Here is an 18,008-nt window from a genome sequence, read left to right as displayed (position 1 = left end):
TCCAGAAAGGATGACGAGTAGGTTAATTATAATGGCTGCAGGACTGATAGCATCTCAGCTACCACCCACCCTTGTACCAAATTAAAGCTGGGCTTGTCCAGCAGCCACCCAGTTCTCGGCAAGGAACAGGAAGCTCTCCCAGCATGAGACAGGGTGATCTAAATAGCCGTAGGGGAAAGCACTCTTCGCCCAGCCTGACTGCCTTGGAGGAAGCAAGTTTTACCTCCATCAGCGATGTGGATTGAGTGGACAGTTGCAGAAGAAGAGAGAAGAAGTTTCCTGCCATTACGGATTTCAACGCGGTTTTCTTCATTGTGACCTGGGTTCCAGTTTTGTAGCTCAGGATCCTTATCAGGACATGTCACAGCTGCTTCTGCTGGATAGAAGTGGAGAGTGAAGACAGTTGCCACATGTTTGGTGCAAGACAGAGAGCTCCACATCTGGGCATCTTTAAGCACCAGTCTCGTACCCCCCCTTGGCTGCCTCCCTGGAACACAGCGATAACTCAGTGCAGCAGTGTCCCTCTGGGTCATGACCAAAAGAAAACAAACAACAGTTTAAGCTGCATGATCTTCTGTTTTCTGGAAGCATGGAAAAACCCACTGCTGGATGCAAAGGAGCCATGTCAAGGATGCAGTTTCCAGAAAACCACTGGAGAAAAGGCTGGAATAAAGCCCTTCCTACAATGACATTCAGCTCTGTTCATACCTGTCCTGACAAAAAGCCTTTCACAAGCTCAGGGAAGATGTTGACAAAAGCTTAAAACAGGAGCCACCTTTAAAAAGGCTACCTAATGCCCCCCAAAAACTTGTGAGGTTTGAAATACTTTGTTTAAGGTAAAAAGGATATTGAAATCGGTTTGCATACTGTGTTTTTAGTGGGGACAGGAAATAATAGTGCTCAAATTATCACAAAAGCACCACACACTAAAGAATTACCAATCGATCCAGAAACAGAAATCCCACAAGAGAGAGACTCCAGCTTCATAAGCTTTTTCAGACAGAAGAGATAAGGACTCATTCTCTTTGATTACACACATCACTCATCTCTGCGTACATATTTGATTACAGGCTGCTGTGACGTGTTAGCTAAACTGCTCCCATACCAAATCCAAGTCTCATGTCATAAATATTTACTTAAGATAAAATATTTCCCTGATATAATCTCACTCGATATGTGAGTCTCACATCTTATTCTAATCAACACAACTTCACAAGTGCAAGAGTCCCATGGGGGATGCATATTTTCTGAGGGCAGAAACTGTTCTAATCCTAGGAAGCTGAGGTCAGTGGAAGTTTGAACAAGGAGCTCTGCCATCAGAAGGGCTTGGGAGTTCTCACCAGCTCTCCAATTTCTATCCTTTAAAACAAAAACACCATAGCAAAATTACAGGAACCACAAATAGGTGGCAATAGAAGTGGGATGAACCCCCTGACTTCAGCAGGATTATGGTTCTGCACTTAGTAAAGTTTTTATTTGTTAGTTGTTTTTTTCCTCATGGATACTAATGCTGTCAGTCAGCATCCTAATGCGAGGACAGCCCTGTGGATCCACGCAAGGAAACCTGTCTGGGTGCTGGTGCAGCTGGTGGAGGGCTGTTGTGTGTTCTCGCTGTGAAACGCGAGGGCCACCTGCAATTCCACAGCAAATAGAAACAAAATTGTCCGTCTGCATTCAGTTCCCTCTCTGATTGATTCCTCCACCAGATTCAAGCTTTAAGAAAACTACAGAATTGGCCCCATTAAATACCAGCTGTTCAAGGTAACCTGCTCCTACCAGGGAGAAGGAGCAGAGCACAGCACCCACACCCGCTGCACCAGAGCCACCGGAGGGCTGAGCACCTCCTGCCAGCCCATCAGGCACCCTCCAGCCTGGATTATTACTCACCTGGTCTTCTGGGGAATAAGAGGGCAACTTTTACCCAGCACAAGGAATTAACTGAACAGTTTAATTCTTGACCAAAGGGGCCCAAAAAAGGGCAATGAAATGTTGCCACATGCAGATGCGGCATTTGGGGCAAGACATATGGTCTCTTTGTTCTAAACAAAGGCAACCGCCCCAAATAAATCCATTTAGAATATGTATTTCCAGCTTCCCTTTCCTCTGAAACCATTTGGGATAAGGACTGCTTATAACAGTCAAAACCAAGGGCAGGGATGTGCCACCCCAGAGCTTTTTGGTCTCCACATCTGCACTTGGACAAAGCAGCAAACTGCTCACCACCCACAGCCACAGCTATTAGGACTTGAGGTTTCCTTTGTTATTTCTTTGTGGCAGTTTGTTGGATTGGGGTTTGTTTTAAGAATACGTAGCTGGGGCTGAAGGCTCCCTGGGGATATTTTCACCTGCTCAGAAATTTCACTCTTTGCCACTCCAGCTGCCCAAATGAAGGAGTATTGAGACATCAGAAAACTGTTTTTCTCCTGAGCTTTTCACCCTGTCCTTGGCTTTTTTATAAGAATTTGGATCAAAGAGTGAAAAGTTGCTCAATCTAGACCAGCAATGTCTTTTTTTAAAGGCAGTGTTACAAACCACGCCTTAACCCCCCCTGTAACAGGAAGACTTACCTGTGCTTGCAAAGGAAACTACAAACAGAAGGAAAATGAAGTTTTCTGCCAGGTGCTTGGAGGTAGGTAGAGCCATGCTTCAGGATGCAAAATTCTCTGGGTTGATACCTGTGGAGACAGAATATCAAGAAAGTGTGGCTTTTTATTTTTATTTATTTATTTTTTGTTCTAGCTCATGCAGAAACTGCTCGCCACCCAGAGACACGTTGTGTGCGCCTTTATGACAGCCCACTTCCACTCCCAGCTGGCTCTGTGACTAAGAACACCTTCAAGCCGCTTCAGGACCAGCCCAAACAGAGCAAGGAGCCAAGGGCAGCTCTTCACCTTTTGTTTGGCTTAGGATAAACCCACTCGGGAATCCAAATAGACACTCAGAAAGCAACCACCAGATGTAACCAAAAATGTCTTAGGAATGTAATATAAACACATCCAGCGTCAGGACTCTCTAGGGCTGAATAATCACATGTGCAAAAAAGTAATGAAACACAACAGCAAAGGTGTTTGCAGAGTGACAAATGTGCACAAAGTAACCTTTCGGTGGCACCTTCCTCCCCCCAAACTACCCACACATCTTCAGCAACCCTGTTTTGTGCACCCCCAAGCTCAAACTGCACTCAAGCTTCCAGTCTGAAGCGTGCAGTTTCTTGGATTTCAGACCTGTCTGTTTAGTCTGCCAGCCCAGAATCTTGTTGCAAAACCAAAAACTGCTTTTGAAACCAATCTACCCAATATTGTTTTTGTTTCTACCATAGCCAAGTCCCGGCCAAACAAACAAGTAGTGTCATGAAAGTCAAGGTTAGAATTAATGGGATTCTCTCCAACAAGCTCAAGTGATCAATTCTGCAATTCTGCCTGAGCTCATGGCAATTTATTGACATGGTCACACCAAGGCACAAAGACTCACTGCTATAAGCGTTCAATGCTCCGTACTCATAAAGCACTATTTAAAATTCACACACAGTCCAAGGATCTGCTAGATTTTATCATGTAAGCCAGCATTTGAAGAATATTGAAGAAACTTATTTGTACCTGCCATGTCACATCACGTTGATGAAATACGATAAATGTATACATTGCACAGCTTAGACGCCAAAAAAGCAATTGAATGAAATTCCAGGGTGCCCCAGTTTCTTCAGGGTGAAAAAACACGTGTTATTTTTCATGTCACTTGTTAATATAAAACAAACAAAAAAACATAAGAAAAAGATAGGCAAGAAACCAAGGTTTAGACTGGAGCCAATTTCACAGTGTAGATATGCAGAACACATGTCTGTAGTCTTCCTAGAGGTGATACAGCTCGAGGTGCAGTGGTATGTTCAAACCACATGTAATCCAATGACTGTATTAAAAATAGCATTAGAACCAGATTTGTCAGGAAATATTCCCGGAGGAAAATGTTTCCTTGATTTGGTGTAGTGTACTTGACAGCCGTGAGCTCTGGTCACAGCGCAGACGTGGTGCAGTTTATCAGGTGCTGAAATGCTGTTACAGAGCAGTAGAAAAGAGGAATGCACTTAGTAACGCTATAACTTCGAATGATATACATTATCGGGGAGCAATAACGTCGCCATGGAATTTGTGCCAGAACCAGGCTGCACGTGTCTGACATTTTAACAGCATTAACCATCAATGTTTGATAAGCCTGGGCTCTTTTAAAGGAACATTATTAGCGGTATGCCCAAAGTACAGCAGTCACCATGAAAATGTCAAGATTTATTAGCCATTACTACACAGTATAATCTGCAAACCCAATCGCTAGATTCTGCTTTAACGACAGAGAAAAGCTGAACAACTGGTAATACCACAGGCTGGTCATTGCAGGCAGCGTTTGCTACGGCGCAGGCACAGCTGTGTGCTAGTGCTGCATAAAGCCAGGTTCCAACCGGTGAGGTATCGGTCATAAAACATAATCGGATGATATTCACAGAAATAAAAAAAATGGGTTGAATTTTTGACAGTGACGGCATGCATTTGCTCTCCTTTCACTTTGTAGGTGGTAAAGAAATTTCTTGTCTCTGGACCACTAAAACCTGCAAACTCTGAGGAGTGTCTCTGCCAGGTGAGAGCAATAATCCGCACATTTTATGGTCTTGTTCTGACAGCAACCTGTAGCAAACTGGTAGGAAATAAGAAACATTGTAGGTATAAGAAATCTCACAGCCTTTGCTTTCTCTAAAGCCATTAACTGCATGGTACTTACCACCGTTGTGCAAAATGGCTTCTGCTTTTATATCCCTGCTTGCTCCCAGGGGACCGCTTCCCTGATTACATCCATCCTCATCGGCAGAGAGCAAAACAAACAATCACACGCTGGAAATTCATGTCATTTTTTGGAGGCATCGGTTGTGTGCGGGACTCCAATATTTTTCTAGTGTCTGATCTGCCACAGTTCAAAGAATACCCTGCTTATTTTGTGGCGGAAGCAGGGTGTTTGATTCAGCTTTCCGTGAGCCTGAGTTCATTGCAATGTTAGTATTAACTGGCACTCAGGTTGGAAAGGCTGAGAGCTGACAGGGCCAAGGAGAAGTGCTTTTGCTGCTAGCGCTGACTCCTCTGATTCAGCTCTGACTAACCCAGTGCCGGTAAAGTGTGGTTTGGAGGACAGTCATCTCAGGAATTTTCCTGCAAAGGCTCTCAGCTAAGCATCTTCCCCAGACACTAGGCACAAACGGCGACATGCTTGATTTTACTATTAGCTATAAGAGGAGGAAGGGATAGGGAAGGGATAGTGACTCTTTCCATTAATGTCTCCTGCTGGAGAGGGTTCAGGAGCAGCTGCCTCCTGCCAGAGAGCCGTTGCGTTAGCTCAGTGCTCCGAGCCGCATGGGAACACAGCAATCGCACTACATCTTCCTTGAACAGGCGCCACGTCGCTGAGTTCAGCTCTGATGTAACCCGCTCTGTCAACAAATCTCCCCACGGATTTGGGCACTCTGAGAGCCCAAGGGCCGTGCAAGTGTCCTCCTGAGTCTATCATCTCCAGTGTTTCTAAAACACCGTCTGTAATGCCTCTCCTGGGTGAGAAAAGCTTTTTCATCTCGCCATTAAAAGCTGCCTGGCAATGGCAAGTGGGACTCATATCCCTGGATCTGGCGAGGCAGACTTTCTGAAATGATTCCCAGCTGCTGGATCTTGCCAAAGAGTGAACAATAGTGGCAGACAATGCTAAAAGTAGATACAGGAAACCATTAGTCCCCAGCTGGCTGCTACTGCAGGTGTCAGCAGTGATACTGTACTAGAAAGCACACTGCGTAGATAGGAATCCCCATCCACTGTGCTCCATGAGGATTTAATGCTGGAGGCAGCACAGAGCAGACAGTCCTGGGGGTAAAACAGTGAAGAAATGCTTTGAGGAAGCCGGGTTGTCCCAGGCTTCATGGTGGAGTCCTGTGGACACCCCAAAGCCTGGGTGGCAGAGCTGAGCCCTCCAGGGCAGCACGGGCAGGCTCTTGCCTGGGCTCAGCACCTTGCAGGACTTGGGGGTCAACCAGCCAAGCCTGTGACCAGAATTTTAAGAAAGTAACTCCTGATATTGGGTATTTTGAGGTGCTTTTTAAGACTGGCTTGATGCACTTTAGAGGATGTGCCTTCAGCACCTGCGGAAGAAGAGTCTCCTTTCTGGTACGTCAAGCAGGGCTTGACGGGAGCATTAAGCCACCCGTTACAAACACAGCAAGGATGGGAGGCAAGCAACAGCTCCCAGGGGGCTCCAAAAAGAGACATCAAACAGGAGCAAGAAACCTGCCTGCACCCTGACAGCTGCTGCCACTGCCCGGCAAGAGCAGCCACAGCCCAAACAGGGATCTGGGGCCATCCCCAGGAAATCTCACAGGATCCCGATGGAAAAGCTGCCTTTTAGTCCCGAGCAGGGTGAATGCTCTCCCTCCTGCTCCCGGCAGCCAAAGCTGGGCCCTCAGCCTGCTGTAACCAGAAAAAGGGTAACGTAAGCTGATGCTGAGGTTGTAGTGGCTTGTTGGCTAGATCTGAAGAGCTACTGCGTATTTCCTCATTCATATGCAAAGAAGCCAACTTCAATTTGGAAGCCGATTCCTGAGAAGGAGGAGTTGTTTAATTAGCACCTCCGCTACCTCCTTGCTGACACCGCACGGCAGCGGCTGTCCTCTCGCCCCACTCAGGAAATTTCGCATTTTAACCCCAGCTGGGAAGACAGATTTGATGAGCGCATTTGCCTTTTTGACCCAAGGACATGTCAGCTCTTGCTGCAGTGACATTCCTGTGCTAGAGGAGCCTTCACACACGAGCCGCGAGCATAGCTAAAGCCTTCAGATGCCCTATACAAATAAACAAACGCATTTTGAGGGATGGCTAATGAAAATGCCTTCCCAGTCCCAGGGCAGCACGGCTGCAAAGCTGCTCCTGTTCTTCATCTTGATCTTGTGCCTGCCATCCAGCCATTAGCTGTTTGTTTTTGCTGGCAAGTAGTGGACGAAATGCACGAAAAGACCCTACTTTTCAATAAAATCAATACTGGAGTCAAAAGCAGAAGTCTGACTTTTTTCCCTATGAACCTCAGTTTCTTATCAATTTATCCAATGTCTTTCCCTGTGAGGAAGGAGGTTCCGCTCACATGTTCCATTCATAAATGTCACTGCAAGCTCCTTGCCTCCTGATGTTCTTAAGAACATCTTCTTAAAAGGAGCTGGAGTTAGAGGGAGTTTTTACAATGAATAAATTAAAGGCAACTAAGGTGTCTGCAAATTCATTGTAAATGAATTCATTGGCAAACTATTTTGGGACAGAAATAAGAGAGTTATTTTAAACATATGTGTTTTTTGTTTTTTTTTTTTTTCAGAATTAATCTCTACCCCCCCCCCCCCCCCCCAAGGCTTATAGACCTTTAAAAGGAAAGACCTTTAAAAGGAAAGGAAGTGATTTTTGGCTTAGCTAAAACTAAATCATTTGCAATTCACAGCATTCCACCTATCAGAGCCTGACTGACCTCCAGTTTCACATCCTTTCAAAGTGCTCAGCATTTCACCGAATCCTTGTCCACTACATGAAATTTTCAAAGCACCAAGGCGGTGGGAGGCTGAATCCCAGTTTCTGAGGTTCAGGATGCACTGACTTTACTGCGAAAGTCCTTGATGGATAGCCAAGCCAATGCTTTCAGAAGGAGCTATAGTATATCCACTGAAGAAATGCTTAGGGAATAAGCGGGATGGCCGTATGTCCTGAATGCATTAGATGTACTGAACATGCCTGGATTAGCTACAGGGCATTCACAGTCCACAAGGACTCCAGCGTGCGGGTGGAGATATTCCCGCTCTGGACATCCTGGGGAGGAATATGGCAGCTCTCCACAAATATAACACCCACATGGCACTTACCCTGCAGCTTCACACACTCAGACTTCTGGTGCATGCCAAGTTAGCAGCAGCCTTTGAAAACCTCGTCCTGAATGTCCCAAGGGTCCATTGAGGAACTGTACCCTCTGCGGAGCGTCCCTGGTTTTAAAGAGTTTTTTCCCTCCCAAGGCAAGGGAAGCGTGTGCAGTAGCTCAGAGGATCACAGCATTCTGAGACCTCTCCGAGCTGCTGCTTTTAACTATTCAAATAACTGCATCAGGATGTAAATATTTTTCTTTTTGCTTTTGTGGTACTTGACTGTTTGCATCCAGCTCACCACGGCTCCACGCCTTCCTCTCCAGGACATTTGCCATTTGCTCTCATTCTGAGGTGGGAGGAGGAAGAGAGATTTTTCAGAAGTTTAGGCACATTCCTCTCCTTCCTTCACTAGGTTTGTCCTTTGCCAATTGTTTAGTCTCAGGCTGGGGTTAGAGCTCGGCAAAGTTTTATTGGGATCCAGGGTCTGGACCTGTCACAGATTATCAAATAAATCTCCAAGAAAGTAAAGGCTCGCTCTGTAAGTAGTTGTTCCAATGCTGGGCTTAAGCTCACAGCCAAAAACATCTTGCTTTTCTTCCCCTGCGTGGCCTCAGAAATCATAACAATTAGGTACTAATAGTTCAGAAGGACTTCAGATTGCTCCTGAGAGGTTCAGTGCCAGCCACTCGGCCTCTTGTCCCGCCGCTCCCCGTGGGGGCTGCGCAGGCCTGCGATGTCCTGTTACTTTCCCTCTCCCGAGCAGCATCACTAACTTCTTCACGCTCTCCAGCAAGCCAAGACCTCACCTCTGGCTGAACCCAACTCCCACCTCTCCTCCCTGATGTGGAGATGGAGCCACGGCCTCCTCCTCTGCCCACAAACCTTTTGGTGCCCTCTCCCCCTCACCCAGGCAGTGTGAGGTGGTAGAGGTAAGCGTCTCAGCCGGGGAGGTCAGTTCCCGCCGCGATGCACGGATGCCAGAGCGACTAACCCACCAGGGAGCAAGAGTCTGGCCAACAAAACGCTGACCTTGCCCTGTAGCAACTCGTTTGGCCATTTCTGAGAATTTCAAAGAAACGACGGGACATTAGTAACAAAGCCTTCACCTACCTGTTTGAATAACCTGTGGACAGCTGTCGGCAACTCAAAGGAAAAAAGAGGCACTCGTGACACAAGGTTTAGCCTTGAAATGTAAGGGTCCCAATGTACTACACAGCAAGGGAAAAATCAGTACATTTTAGTAGAAAAGCTTGAAAAAAAAACATGTCATTCTGTAAAGAAAAGGTCTGAAGTGTCTGATATTTATGGCCATAGATTTCATCTACTCATTACAGACATGAAGGCACGTCTAGGGACATACACACTCACCTGCACGTTTGAGCAGTACAAGTAAAGCTACTTTTTCAGATTTCTCTCTGCTAGACAGGGCCCCATGACCTGTCACTTTTTTTCTATACAAATAATCCAAACCTTGGCCTTTCTCTCTGAGCTACCTTTCTCCCCAGTAGGATGCCCCCGCTCAAAACCGTAGCAACCGATCAGCAAAATGATCAAACAAATGCTGTGAGCAAACAAGCCCTACCTGTGCATTTTCTTGTACTCTGCTGTGTAAAAAAAAAAAAAAAAAAAAAAGAAAATTACCACAGATTAAGACCAACAGTGTCCTTGATTGGCTTGTGATATCTGCATTTAAAAAAGCAAATCTAAGATGTTAGTTGTAGGCTTAACAGTAAACAAAACAATAACAACAAAAGAAACATCATAATTATTTTATTTACCTGCATCAGAATTTCAACCTTTCCTCTTTTTTTTTTTTGACAGTTTTGAACATTTTGGAAGCTTGTTCAGTTCCTGTAAAGAATTCTTTAACAAAGACATGCTCATCTGAACTCACCCTCCCCTTCACTGCTGTCACCAAGTAAAAAAACCTTCAAACCAAAATGAGCATGTCATCATTTCAGGCTAAGTTTGTACTTAAATTGTCATCAGTGAGATCATCAGTTTGTTTCTCAGTTTGCATACAAAGCTCTTCCTTTTTGTTCACTTCAAAAAGCAGTCTCATAAACAAAACAAAAAAAGCAACCAAAGAATATTAGCTACTAATACCAGCAGTATTTCAGTCCTCGATGGGAGCAGAAAGTCAATACAATCATTGTCTGAAGGAGGAATGCAACATTTTGCCCTGCACAGCATATACATTATCCTTAGTTTTATTCCTGTAGGACTTTAATTAAATGTTCACATCAATTGGGCAAACATCATTTCACCAGTCATTAGCTACAGGCAGAAATACATTTATAATTCCTTGTTGCAACCGTATATATTCAGGTCGATTAGAAGACATTATTGTAAAATCACCACGTGCTTACCCATCGATGCAAGCAGATGCTGCTGAGTTCACCTAAGATGCTATAGAGGACGACGCTTAGTTGGTTTAAAAGCAGGCATTAATGGAGGGAAAACAGGACTGATGGGAGAATTCCCTACCTCTGCTGAAGGTTCATCTGTTTCCCTGGATGCTGCTAAAGTTTCCATGCCAAGTTTCATTTCCAGCCCCTATGATACTGAAGAGCATGTTTTTGCCTTTAAAACTTACCATCTGACTCCAAATCGTAGATATGTTCAAACACTTCTCTCCTTAGGAAGCGCAGCCCACAGGCTTTTCCTATCCTGTCCTGTGGGGCGCTGTTTAAAAAATAAAACTCTACCATAGCGGGTAAGATGAAACTATATTTATTAGTTATAAAATATACAAGTGAACAACATTGGTTCGGTACAATCCCGTAAAAACAAGAGCAGGTTTTGCTGACAGCTGCTGGACTTGCCTGGTTGGTGTTACACCACCGTTGCTAATCGCGGGGCACCATAGCCTCTGCAGAGATGTGCTCTGAGTGGTTCTGAGAAAAAGTGTTAGCTGAACATTGATACTCTTTCAGCTTCAAGGGAACATAATGCTGTAGAGAAGCGGCTTTCTGATAACCAGCGTGATTAAGGACTTTAATCCAGGAGGGCTTGGCTTGTCCTTTATAGCCAAGCATAGCAAAACTCCCTGTAAAACAGACACAAGAGCATGACCCTCTGGGTGGATCCATTCAGTTATCAGCAGCACAGCATGGATATCACAGAAACTTCTTAGACTTTTATTTATTATTTGTTTGTTTGTTTGTTTCCTTGGATTAAAAAAACCAGAATGCTTAAGAGGCAAAAAGGGATGAAAGAGGGAATGAGCCTTGCTGAAGCTGTACCCTCACTGCATCACAGCTCTACAGGTATTTCAATAAGCTGAGAGAGATTCCCAGATGTGAGTTAGCAGGAATATTGCTTTACTCTTTATTTTTAACCATTGGTACTTTTTCATATTTGACTACATGAAAATGGTTAGGCATTTTGAATCCTTCTTTTATTAGTTTACATCACTTTCTTCCTGTTATGCATAAACTGTTCCCCATGTCAGTTCTGCTCTTGTCCTCTGCTGTCACAAAGTACAAAGGCATTATGTGTTCTTTGATTTTAATAATAATGTCTTGTGTTTATATTATGCTTTTCATTGCAAAGACTCCCAAGGCTATTTGCAGATGGTTGGATCAAGACTATTCCTGTAAACACTTCTAATTTAAATAAGGTTTTGCAGAACCAGGCAACAAGACCCTAAATCCTGATCCTGCTGGGGTCAAGGGGATTGCTTTTGCGCATTATCCCTGGCAGCATCAATAAGCATTTGGGAGAAATGTTCCAGCCTGCCCTGAACTGCAGCCCCCCAGAGCGGACCACGGCGGCTGCTGTACACAGTCCTGCATGCAATCGCCTTTGGAGCTGTGAAGTCAAATAGTGCACATACCTGAATCAGCAGGAGAAAGCTCATGAATCAGAACATAATTACCCAGACTGGAAATCAGGGCAGACACGCGGGTGAACACCCTTGCCCTTCAGAAAAGCAAAACAGAGGCGACATGGGATCAGCCAGCAGTGGCTTAGTCCCTCTGCCAGCCACCAGCACAACAGCCCCTGACTTCCCACTGGAGAGGTAGGGCAAGGAGATGGCCACCAACCGGTGTGTCCTCGGGATGGGGCACTGTGGTGGCCCTACCTGCTCCTTTGTGTGCTCCAGGAGTGGTCAAGGCTGGCGGCTGAACCGAGCTCCCAAAATGACCTGGCAGGGCTGTGCCCAAGTGAGCGGCGCAGGTGTTCCAGGGAAAAAAAGTTTGACAAAGCAAACAAAAAAGATTACTTTTTAATAAAAAAATTCCTTTCAAAAGTAGTCAGGGCTTTGAAGAAAGAATGAAGCAATGAAGTTCCAGGACAAAGAAACAAAAAAGAAAAACTCAAATTTTTGCTTTTGAAAGGATGAAAGCAAAAACAGCTTCTCAGGAATCAAACAGGCACCAAAGTGAAATGCTGTCTCTGCTGTAAAGATTATGCTGTCCTCCTCCTGGAATAGTCACAGGAATGAGCTTTGAAACTTGAACCAGAAATTGATGTAAATTTCAGTAAAGCAACAGCAAGAAAAAAATAAAAAGGAAAAAAGAAAAAAAAAAGAAGCTGGAAATGCAACCAATTCTGCTTCTGATCTCTGCTTAAGAGACTGCAAGTGGAATCTGAATCAAGCTAGCTGGCTGTATTCCTAATATCCTTATCACCCGAACCATTTGTCCAAACTTGGACTTCAACAGCCCCCTGTTTTCCAGAAGGAAACCCAGCATGGTAAAGGCAATATGTGACTGGCAGCTTTTTGCACTCTGAGTTTCCACAAGCAGTTCTTTTAATTCCATCAAAAACAGGGAATTCAGACTGAAAGCTGTTCTGCCAAAAAAGTGCGCTGCTCAAAGGCATTGCAGGGAGGAGATGCCCACAAATTTGCTGTTTTTTCACCCTGAGGAGAACAAACTTTGGGACTGAACAGACTGAGTATCACTCGGGATTAGGATTGGGCCGGTCTCCTCTGCAATGATTTTCCTGCTTTCTTTCTTGTTTCTTTGAAAGTGCAGTGACAATATTTCTAAATGAATGCTCTAAAGCTATAAAAATCTGTGATCCAAAACTACTTGGATTCTCTGGACCAATGATACCAATGGATTTCTTACAGCAATTCAAGGTAAGTCTGCAGTAAGAGCTTTCCAAGAGTGGTGATTTCACCTTTCTTTCATCCAAGAAAATAAAGAGCTCCTATTTCACTGCAGGCTACTTTCTTTTTCATTAGCCTTTTAGTTTGTGATTATTTTCCCTTGAAAAGCAGTTGAATTTTAGAGATGGAATCTTTATCAAATAATTATTTGCTGTTGTTGTTAGAAAAAAAAAGCTCCATTTAGGATGAAAAATTTGCAGCAAGCAAACTGGTGAGGTAGGGTCAAAATCCAGAATAACTCTCCCACTTCTCAACATCACTGAGCTAAGAGTTTTTTTTTATGAGATTACACAGGCATATTTTGTAGTAGCAAATATATTGATAAGCACTTTGTGAGTACGTGCATATTTTTGTAAGTAGACACACCAGTCAGTAATTCTCAGGCAAAAGAAGTAGGACAGAATACATATATTTACCTTCCTTGTGGAAGACAATAGGCTTTGCAGAACCTAACCTTGTAAAAACAGACATTTCAGAGCTCCCCACCACGTCTGCAATATCTCTAGAGCACACAAGAACAAGTGATCTGAAAGGAAGGACAGTAATTACTGCATGACAGCAAAACATTACAATTGCTAAGAATCTGCAAGACCTTTAAGCTCTAATTCAGAAAAGGACTTGAGAGCTTGCCTAACTTTAAGAACAACCTTAAATCTCTTTGATTTCAATCACATGTAAGCTTTCATAAGCTAAACCCTCTGTTTAAATACGTTCCTAAATTAAGCCTGTTCCTCACACAGACTCAAAACAAGCACAAATGACTGTGAGTGCACCCCTTTTAAGAAAGTGACACTCAGCTGCAGAAGAAATTCAGTTACTGTGCAGTCCTGAGACGCTGAAACCATCTATAAACTGAGTCCGATTTTCAGTCAAGCCTCAGCCTGACTGGTCCTCACAGATGTGCTTTCAGCACTCAGTGAATTGTACCTGTGATGAATTACAGGCACAACTGGTTGCATTTAGCTGAATGCCCAGCCTTGCAAAAATACACATCCTACAAGAAAATCAAACCAAATGTACAGGCATCACGTGCATATATGTCACTTCATGCACATTTCATACATGTACATACTCATGTGCATAAATAAAGATGTAATAACTCCAGAGTGTTCAAATCTTTGGTCATGAACTGCTCAGAAATGTCTTGGACTGAAAGTCTGTTTTCTGGTTATTTGACCTGCTTCTGCCAGCAGCCAAGAATTTATCTATAAATCTCTGTTGTTCCATGTTTATGTGGCGACACATAAAACCACAAGGAATGTGGAACAGACACAAACAGAGATGATCCAGATCTTTGCCAGGACACATTCAAGGTAACAGCCCGCAGGCACGCAGGTCTATTCATTGGTTTGCCCAAGAAAAGTCTTGGAAAATCTGGCACACCTATGATTTTCATCTGTCAAAAGAGGCAAAAACAATCAGTAAAAGTAAACAGAAACCAACCCATTTCAGAAATGGAAAACTGAATCATCAGCTGCCAGGAAATTGTTGGCCATTGGGATACGTACACAGGACTGCAAATGTCATTGCACGGACCTTATCTACTTCAAAGTGGAAAATGGATTGTTAATTTAGAAGGAATTGCCAGTTTTCCAGAAAGTCTGTCTCTTTCTGCTCTAATCTGTGCAATCCTGTGAGAAAGACAGTGCTTTTCTTATTATCTGGGTGATATTTGGGATTTGTACATAATTCAATCTTTGCCAAATGTTTTCAGAGTACAAGTTCGGTTCTGAAAGTAGATCATTTTCCTCTCTTTGTCTATCAGCCCCAGGTCACTACATGAACTGGGCTCTCAGTACTTTGCTTACCTCTCTTTTATAAATGTTTGAACATAATCAGTTATTGAATTGGCCGCATTTTCCCCAGTAACTGTGTCAAAGTGCCGCCTACTCACAACTGCTCCTGAACATGCATCTAGCACCACGAAGAATATCCCAGGGCTATTGATCAGGAACACTGCACCATTTATCTGCAACAAAAAATGAGGTAGGTTTTATGGAGACAGGCAGTAAATGACTGGGGAGCTTCAGACTCTGAGTCTGCTTTTCCATAAGAAGGGAGTTATGAGCAAGGAAAATATCACGTTTACACCCTATAATTTTAAATATGTAATTAGTGCAGATGAAGTGACATCACTGATATCTGGTCAGTGGCAGAAGGAGGAAAAAAACATTAGGTTTGAATGGCACTGGTAAGCCCAGTGGGGTACCAAAAACATGAGAAGTGAGATTGACATCTTTTGTGTATTAAGAAGATACATTTGGGAAGCAGAGAATCCTGGGAGTAAAATGCCTAGTTCAGTCTTAATACAGATTCTTTTCATGTGGGTGAAATTACTGTCACTTGGCAAGGCAGATTTGACCAAGGAACACGGGAGAGATGCTGAGACAGCGGATGGGGGAATAGAAGCAACACATGGACATTTTTTTTCCCCCTGGAAATGTAAATATAAAAATATTTCAAAAACAAAATATTCCTTCTCGGTAGAGCTGTCCCAGGGCCTCAAATAAGTTGCAGCACAAGTGACTCCTACTCCCCTCCCTTCCTCCAGCGAGGGCTTCTTCCTCAGGTTTCAGCTCTCAAAATGCACCACAATCTCTGCTTTTGGAAAGACAAAGGCTCTCAGAGATGCAATAGGTCAAGGGTAAGGGAAACACAAATGTCTGGGCCATGGGTGGGCAGGGGAGAGTGAGAATAAGCAAAGGCAGGGCAGACTAAATCTTTTGCTCATACTTCTAAGCCTCCACAATATGTCTAAGTCTGGATGCATGTAGAGCAGGGAGTAACCACAACTGCAAGCTGACCTAAACCAGAGCTGCTGGCCAAAGAAAGAGCCCAGCTGTGTGTCTTGCCCTGACTGCGTGCTCCAGACCCACTGGGGCTCTTGTGGCCACATGGGAGCTGGAGCAGGGCACCACTGCACCTGAATGCACGAGGGGCTCCATCATCTGCAGGCAACGGCCCTGAGTGGAGTGCTGCCCACAGGCAGGTCTCTGCGATTCACTGCAGGTGAGGATGTTACCTCCAATAACCCCTGCTTTTTAATGAGTTGAATTAGTTTTTGATGATGCAGCCAGAGCACATGGTGAGAAATCTTGGCTGCTCTCACTCCGTAAGGATTCTTTACCAGCTTTGCTTGGCATTTTTTAGCATTAATATAATTCAGTAACATGTAAACCTGGGAAACTGTCCTCGCTAAAATTATTTCAGTCACCCTTCTCCATCCAGGCAGAGATATAAGGCATGTGCAGGGATAACTTGACAGCTCCAAACTCCTTCAGTAGTGAAATACAGTTATTTTTAACTTTTAGTGCAATGCCAGAAGAGAAAATCAGAAAAACAAGCTTGTTTTTTCCCCCACATCCTTTGTAAACAGTGACTTCTGTTGTATTTTTCTCCCCACTTCCTCCATATTAGAGTGATGGTGTTAATTCTTCTTTTGAGGTGATAAAAGGCCTTTTCTCCCCCTGAGGGCTCAAATCCTCATCTGAATAGAATACGAACTCCCAGTGACTCTAATGGAGCTAATTGTGAGGGAGAACAATGCACTCGCCTCTTCCAGGGGAACTTCCCATTTCCTCCTGCCAAGGCTCAGCAAGATTTCGTAATAACTTTCCTTGGAGATAAAGTTTCCCCTGTTTAATCACCATTTCAAATACAGTAAAACACATACCTTAATGAATGCAGATGTCAAGTGGCTTTGTATGTCTGCCTTGCTGAGAGACTGGATCTGGATTCTCATATACTTGACTGAGGGTGTGCTAGTGATAGCAAGCTGCAATTACATGAGAGACAGAACCTTAAAAACTGGATGGCACCGAGTACCATTGCTCATATACATGATTGCAAAACTCGGAGAATTAATTTTTTTCAAACTATGATCCCGGTTCATAAGTAAGTGTTTGTTGTTAAGACAACATTTATCAAAGAATCATGGTAACGCTGGTTGGAAAGGACCTCTGATGGTCACTCTGCCACTGAATAACAACTTGAATATGACTCATACATTTTGCTTGGCTTTAAAATCAAGTGCAGATTTGTATGAGGTTGAAACAATTCTACAGAATTTACAGTGGGGTGAACCGACAGTAAATGAGAAGAAAACCTGGCTCTAATTTTCCGATTATTGTCATTAACCAGAGTTACTTCCCAGTCTGAAATTCAACAGTAATGCTGTGCATTGGAATTCAAAGCTAATCCAGTCTGAGCCCTCTCAAGCATCTTTTTATTCTTGTTTGAAAGAAAAAAAAAAGGGAAAAAAGTGCTGTGGCTGTACATTCACATGCTTCCAGTTGGGCAATTTCTTTGAGGCTATCTTTGAAACATAGTACAAGAAGCTGTAGAAATTTAGAGTAAAATCCTTCGCCCTACACATGACATGATGCCGATCAGATTCACAAGTGGCGATTCCCCATGAATTTTCCTTGTGGGTTGTGAAAATGCATTGACCTCACACGGATGCACGTACGCTGCATAACCCAAACACGACGGAGGATGCGCTGGGTACCTGTGGGGCACCACACGCCCTGCACGGCCTGGCTGGGCGCTGGGACACAGGGCGCTGGGGAGCTGGTGGCCTCTGTGGGAAGGGGTTTGGGGCACAGCTCCAGGACCCCCCTGGGTACATATGCGCCGTGATTTTAATACGTTCGCAGCCTTGCTGAGAGCAGTAACTGTGGCCTTTCCGAGCTTCGTGGGCTTGCAGGTGAACAAAGAGGTACCTGGAAATGAGAGCAAGCAGAGAGCTCAGCGCCTCTGTGTGTTTAGAGGAAAGGTTGAGTAGAGGCAGGGTCTGCACTTGCTAAATTGCATTATCCCTCCTATTTCCCAATTACACCAAACAACTGTGTCTTAGAGCGGTGTAATACAGCACGCCCACAAGTTGCGCTTGTAAAATGAGTCCTGCAAGGATGCTGGTCGAGCTTTCTTCCTGTCCTGGCATGACAAGACCTGCTGCACTTACAGCCCATATGC

At 44.1% G+C, this 18,008-nt stretch overlaps 2 protein-coding genes across 10 annotated transcripts in view; both read right to left on the bottom strand.

Moving 5' to 3' along the window:
• The window catches only part of CEMIP (cell migration inducing hyaluronidase 1), a 108,756-nt gene that overhangs the window by 51,887 nt on the left and 38,861 nt on the right, over positions 1-18,008 (bottom strand). The window contains exons 1-3 of one of the 6 annotated variants that reach the window (XM_067003789.1): positions 3,597-4,761; positions 2,568-2,675; positions 224-376 (exon numbers count right to left, since the gene is read on the bottom strand). In XM_067003789.1, coding sequence (XP_066859890.1) covers positions 224-376; positions 2,568-2,643 — 229 coding nt within the window. In that variant the 5' untranslated portion in view covers positions 2,644-2,675; positions 3,597-4,761. Of the gene's footprint in view, positions 1-223; positions 377-2,567; positions 4,762-18,008 lie in introns of those variants that run through there. The other 5 variants (XM_067003791.1, XM_048071909.2, XM_048071912.2 and 2 more) reach the window with 5 other exon arrangements.
• LOC106043342 (inactive cell surface hyaluronidase CEMIP2-like) overlaps positions 10,630-18,008 on the bottom strand; it is a 52,885-nt gene continuing 45,506 nt past the window's right edge. For 2 of the 4 annotated variants that reach the window (XM_048071907.2, XM_048071906.2), the window contains 5 exons: positions 17,542-17,755; positions 16,708-16,809; positions 14,843-15,003; positions 13,451-13,560; positions 10,630-10,961 (listed from right to left, as the gene is read on the bottom strand). In XM_048071907.2, coding sequence (XP_047927864.2) covers positions 10,762-10,961; positions 13,451-13,560; positions 14,843-15,003; positions 16,708-16,809; positions 17,542-17,755 — 787 coding nt within the window. In that variant the 3' untranslated portion in view covers positions 10,630-10,761. Of the gene's footprint in view, positions 10,962-13,395; positions 13,561-14,842; positions 15,004-16,707; positions 16,810-17,541; positions 17,756-18,008 lie in introns of those variants that run through there. The other 2 variants (XR_010834197.1, XM_067003787.1) reach the window with 2 other exon arrangements.

This window comes from Anser cygnoides, chromosome 11 (genome assembly GCF_040182565.1).
Source record: "Anser cygnoides isolate HZ-2024a breed goose chromosome 11, Taihu_goose_T2T_genome, whole genome shotgun sequence".
Taxonomy (NCBI): domain Eukaryota; kingdom Metazoa; phylum Chordata; class Aves; order Anseriformes; family Anatidae; genus Anser; species Anser cygnoides.
The sequence above is the reverse complement of the archived record's forward strand: the minus strand, read 5'-3'. Positions and strand labels throughout refer to the sequence as shown.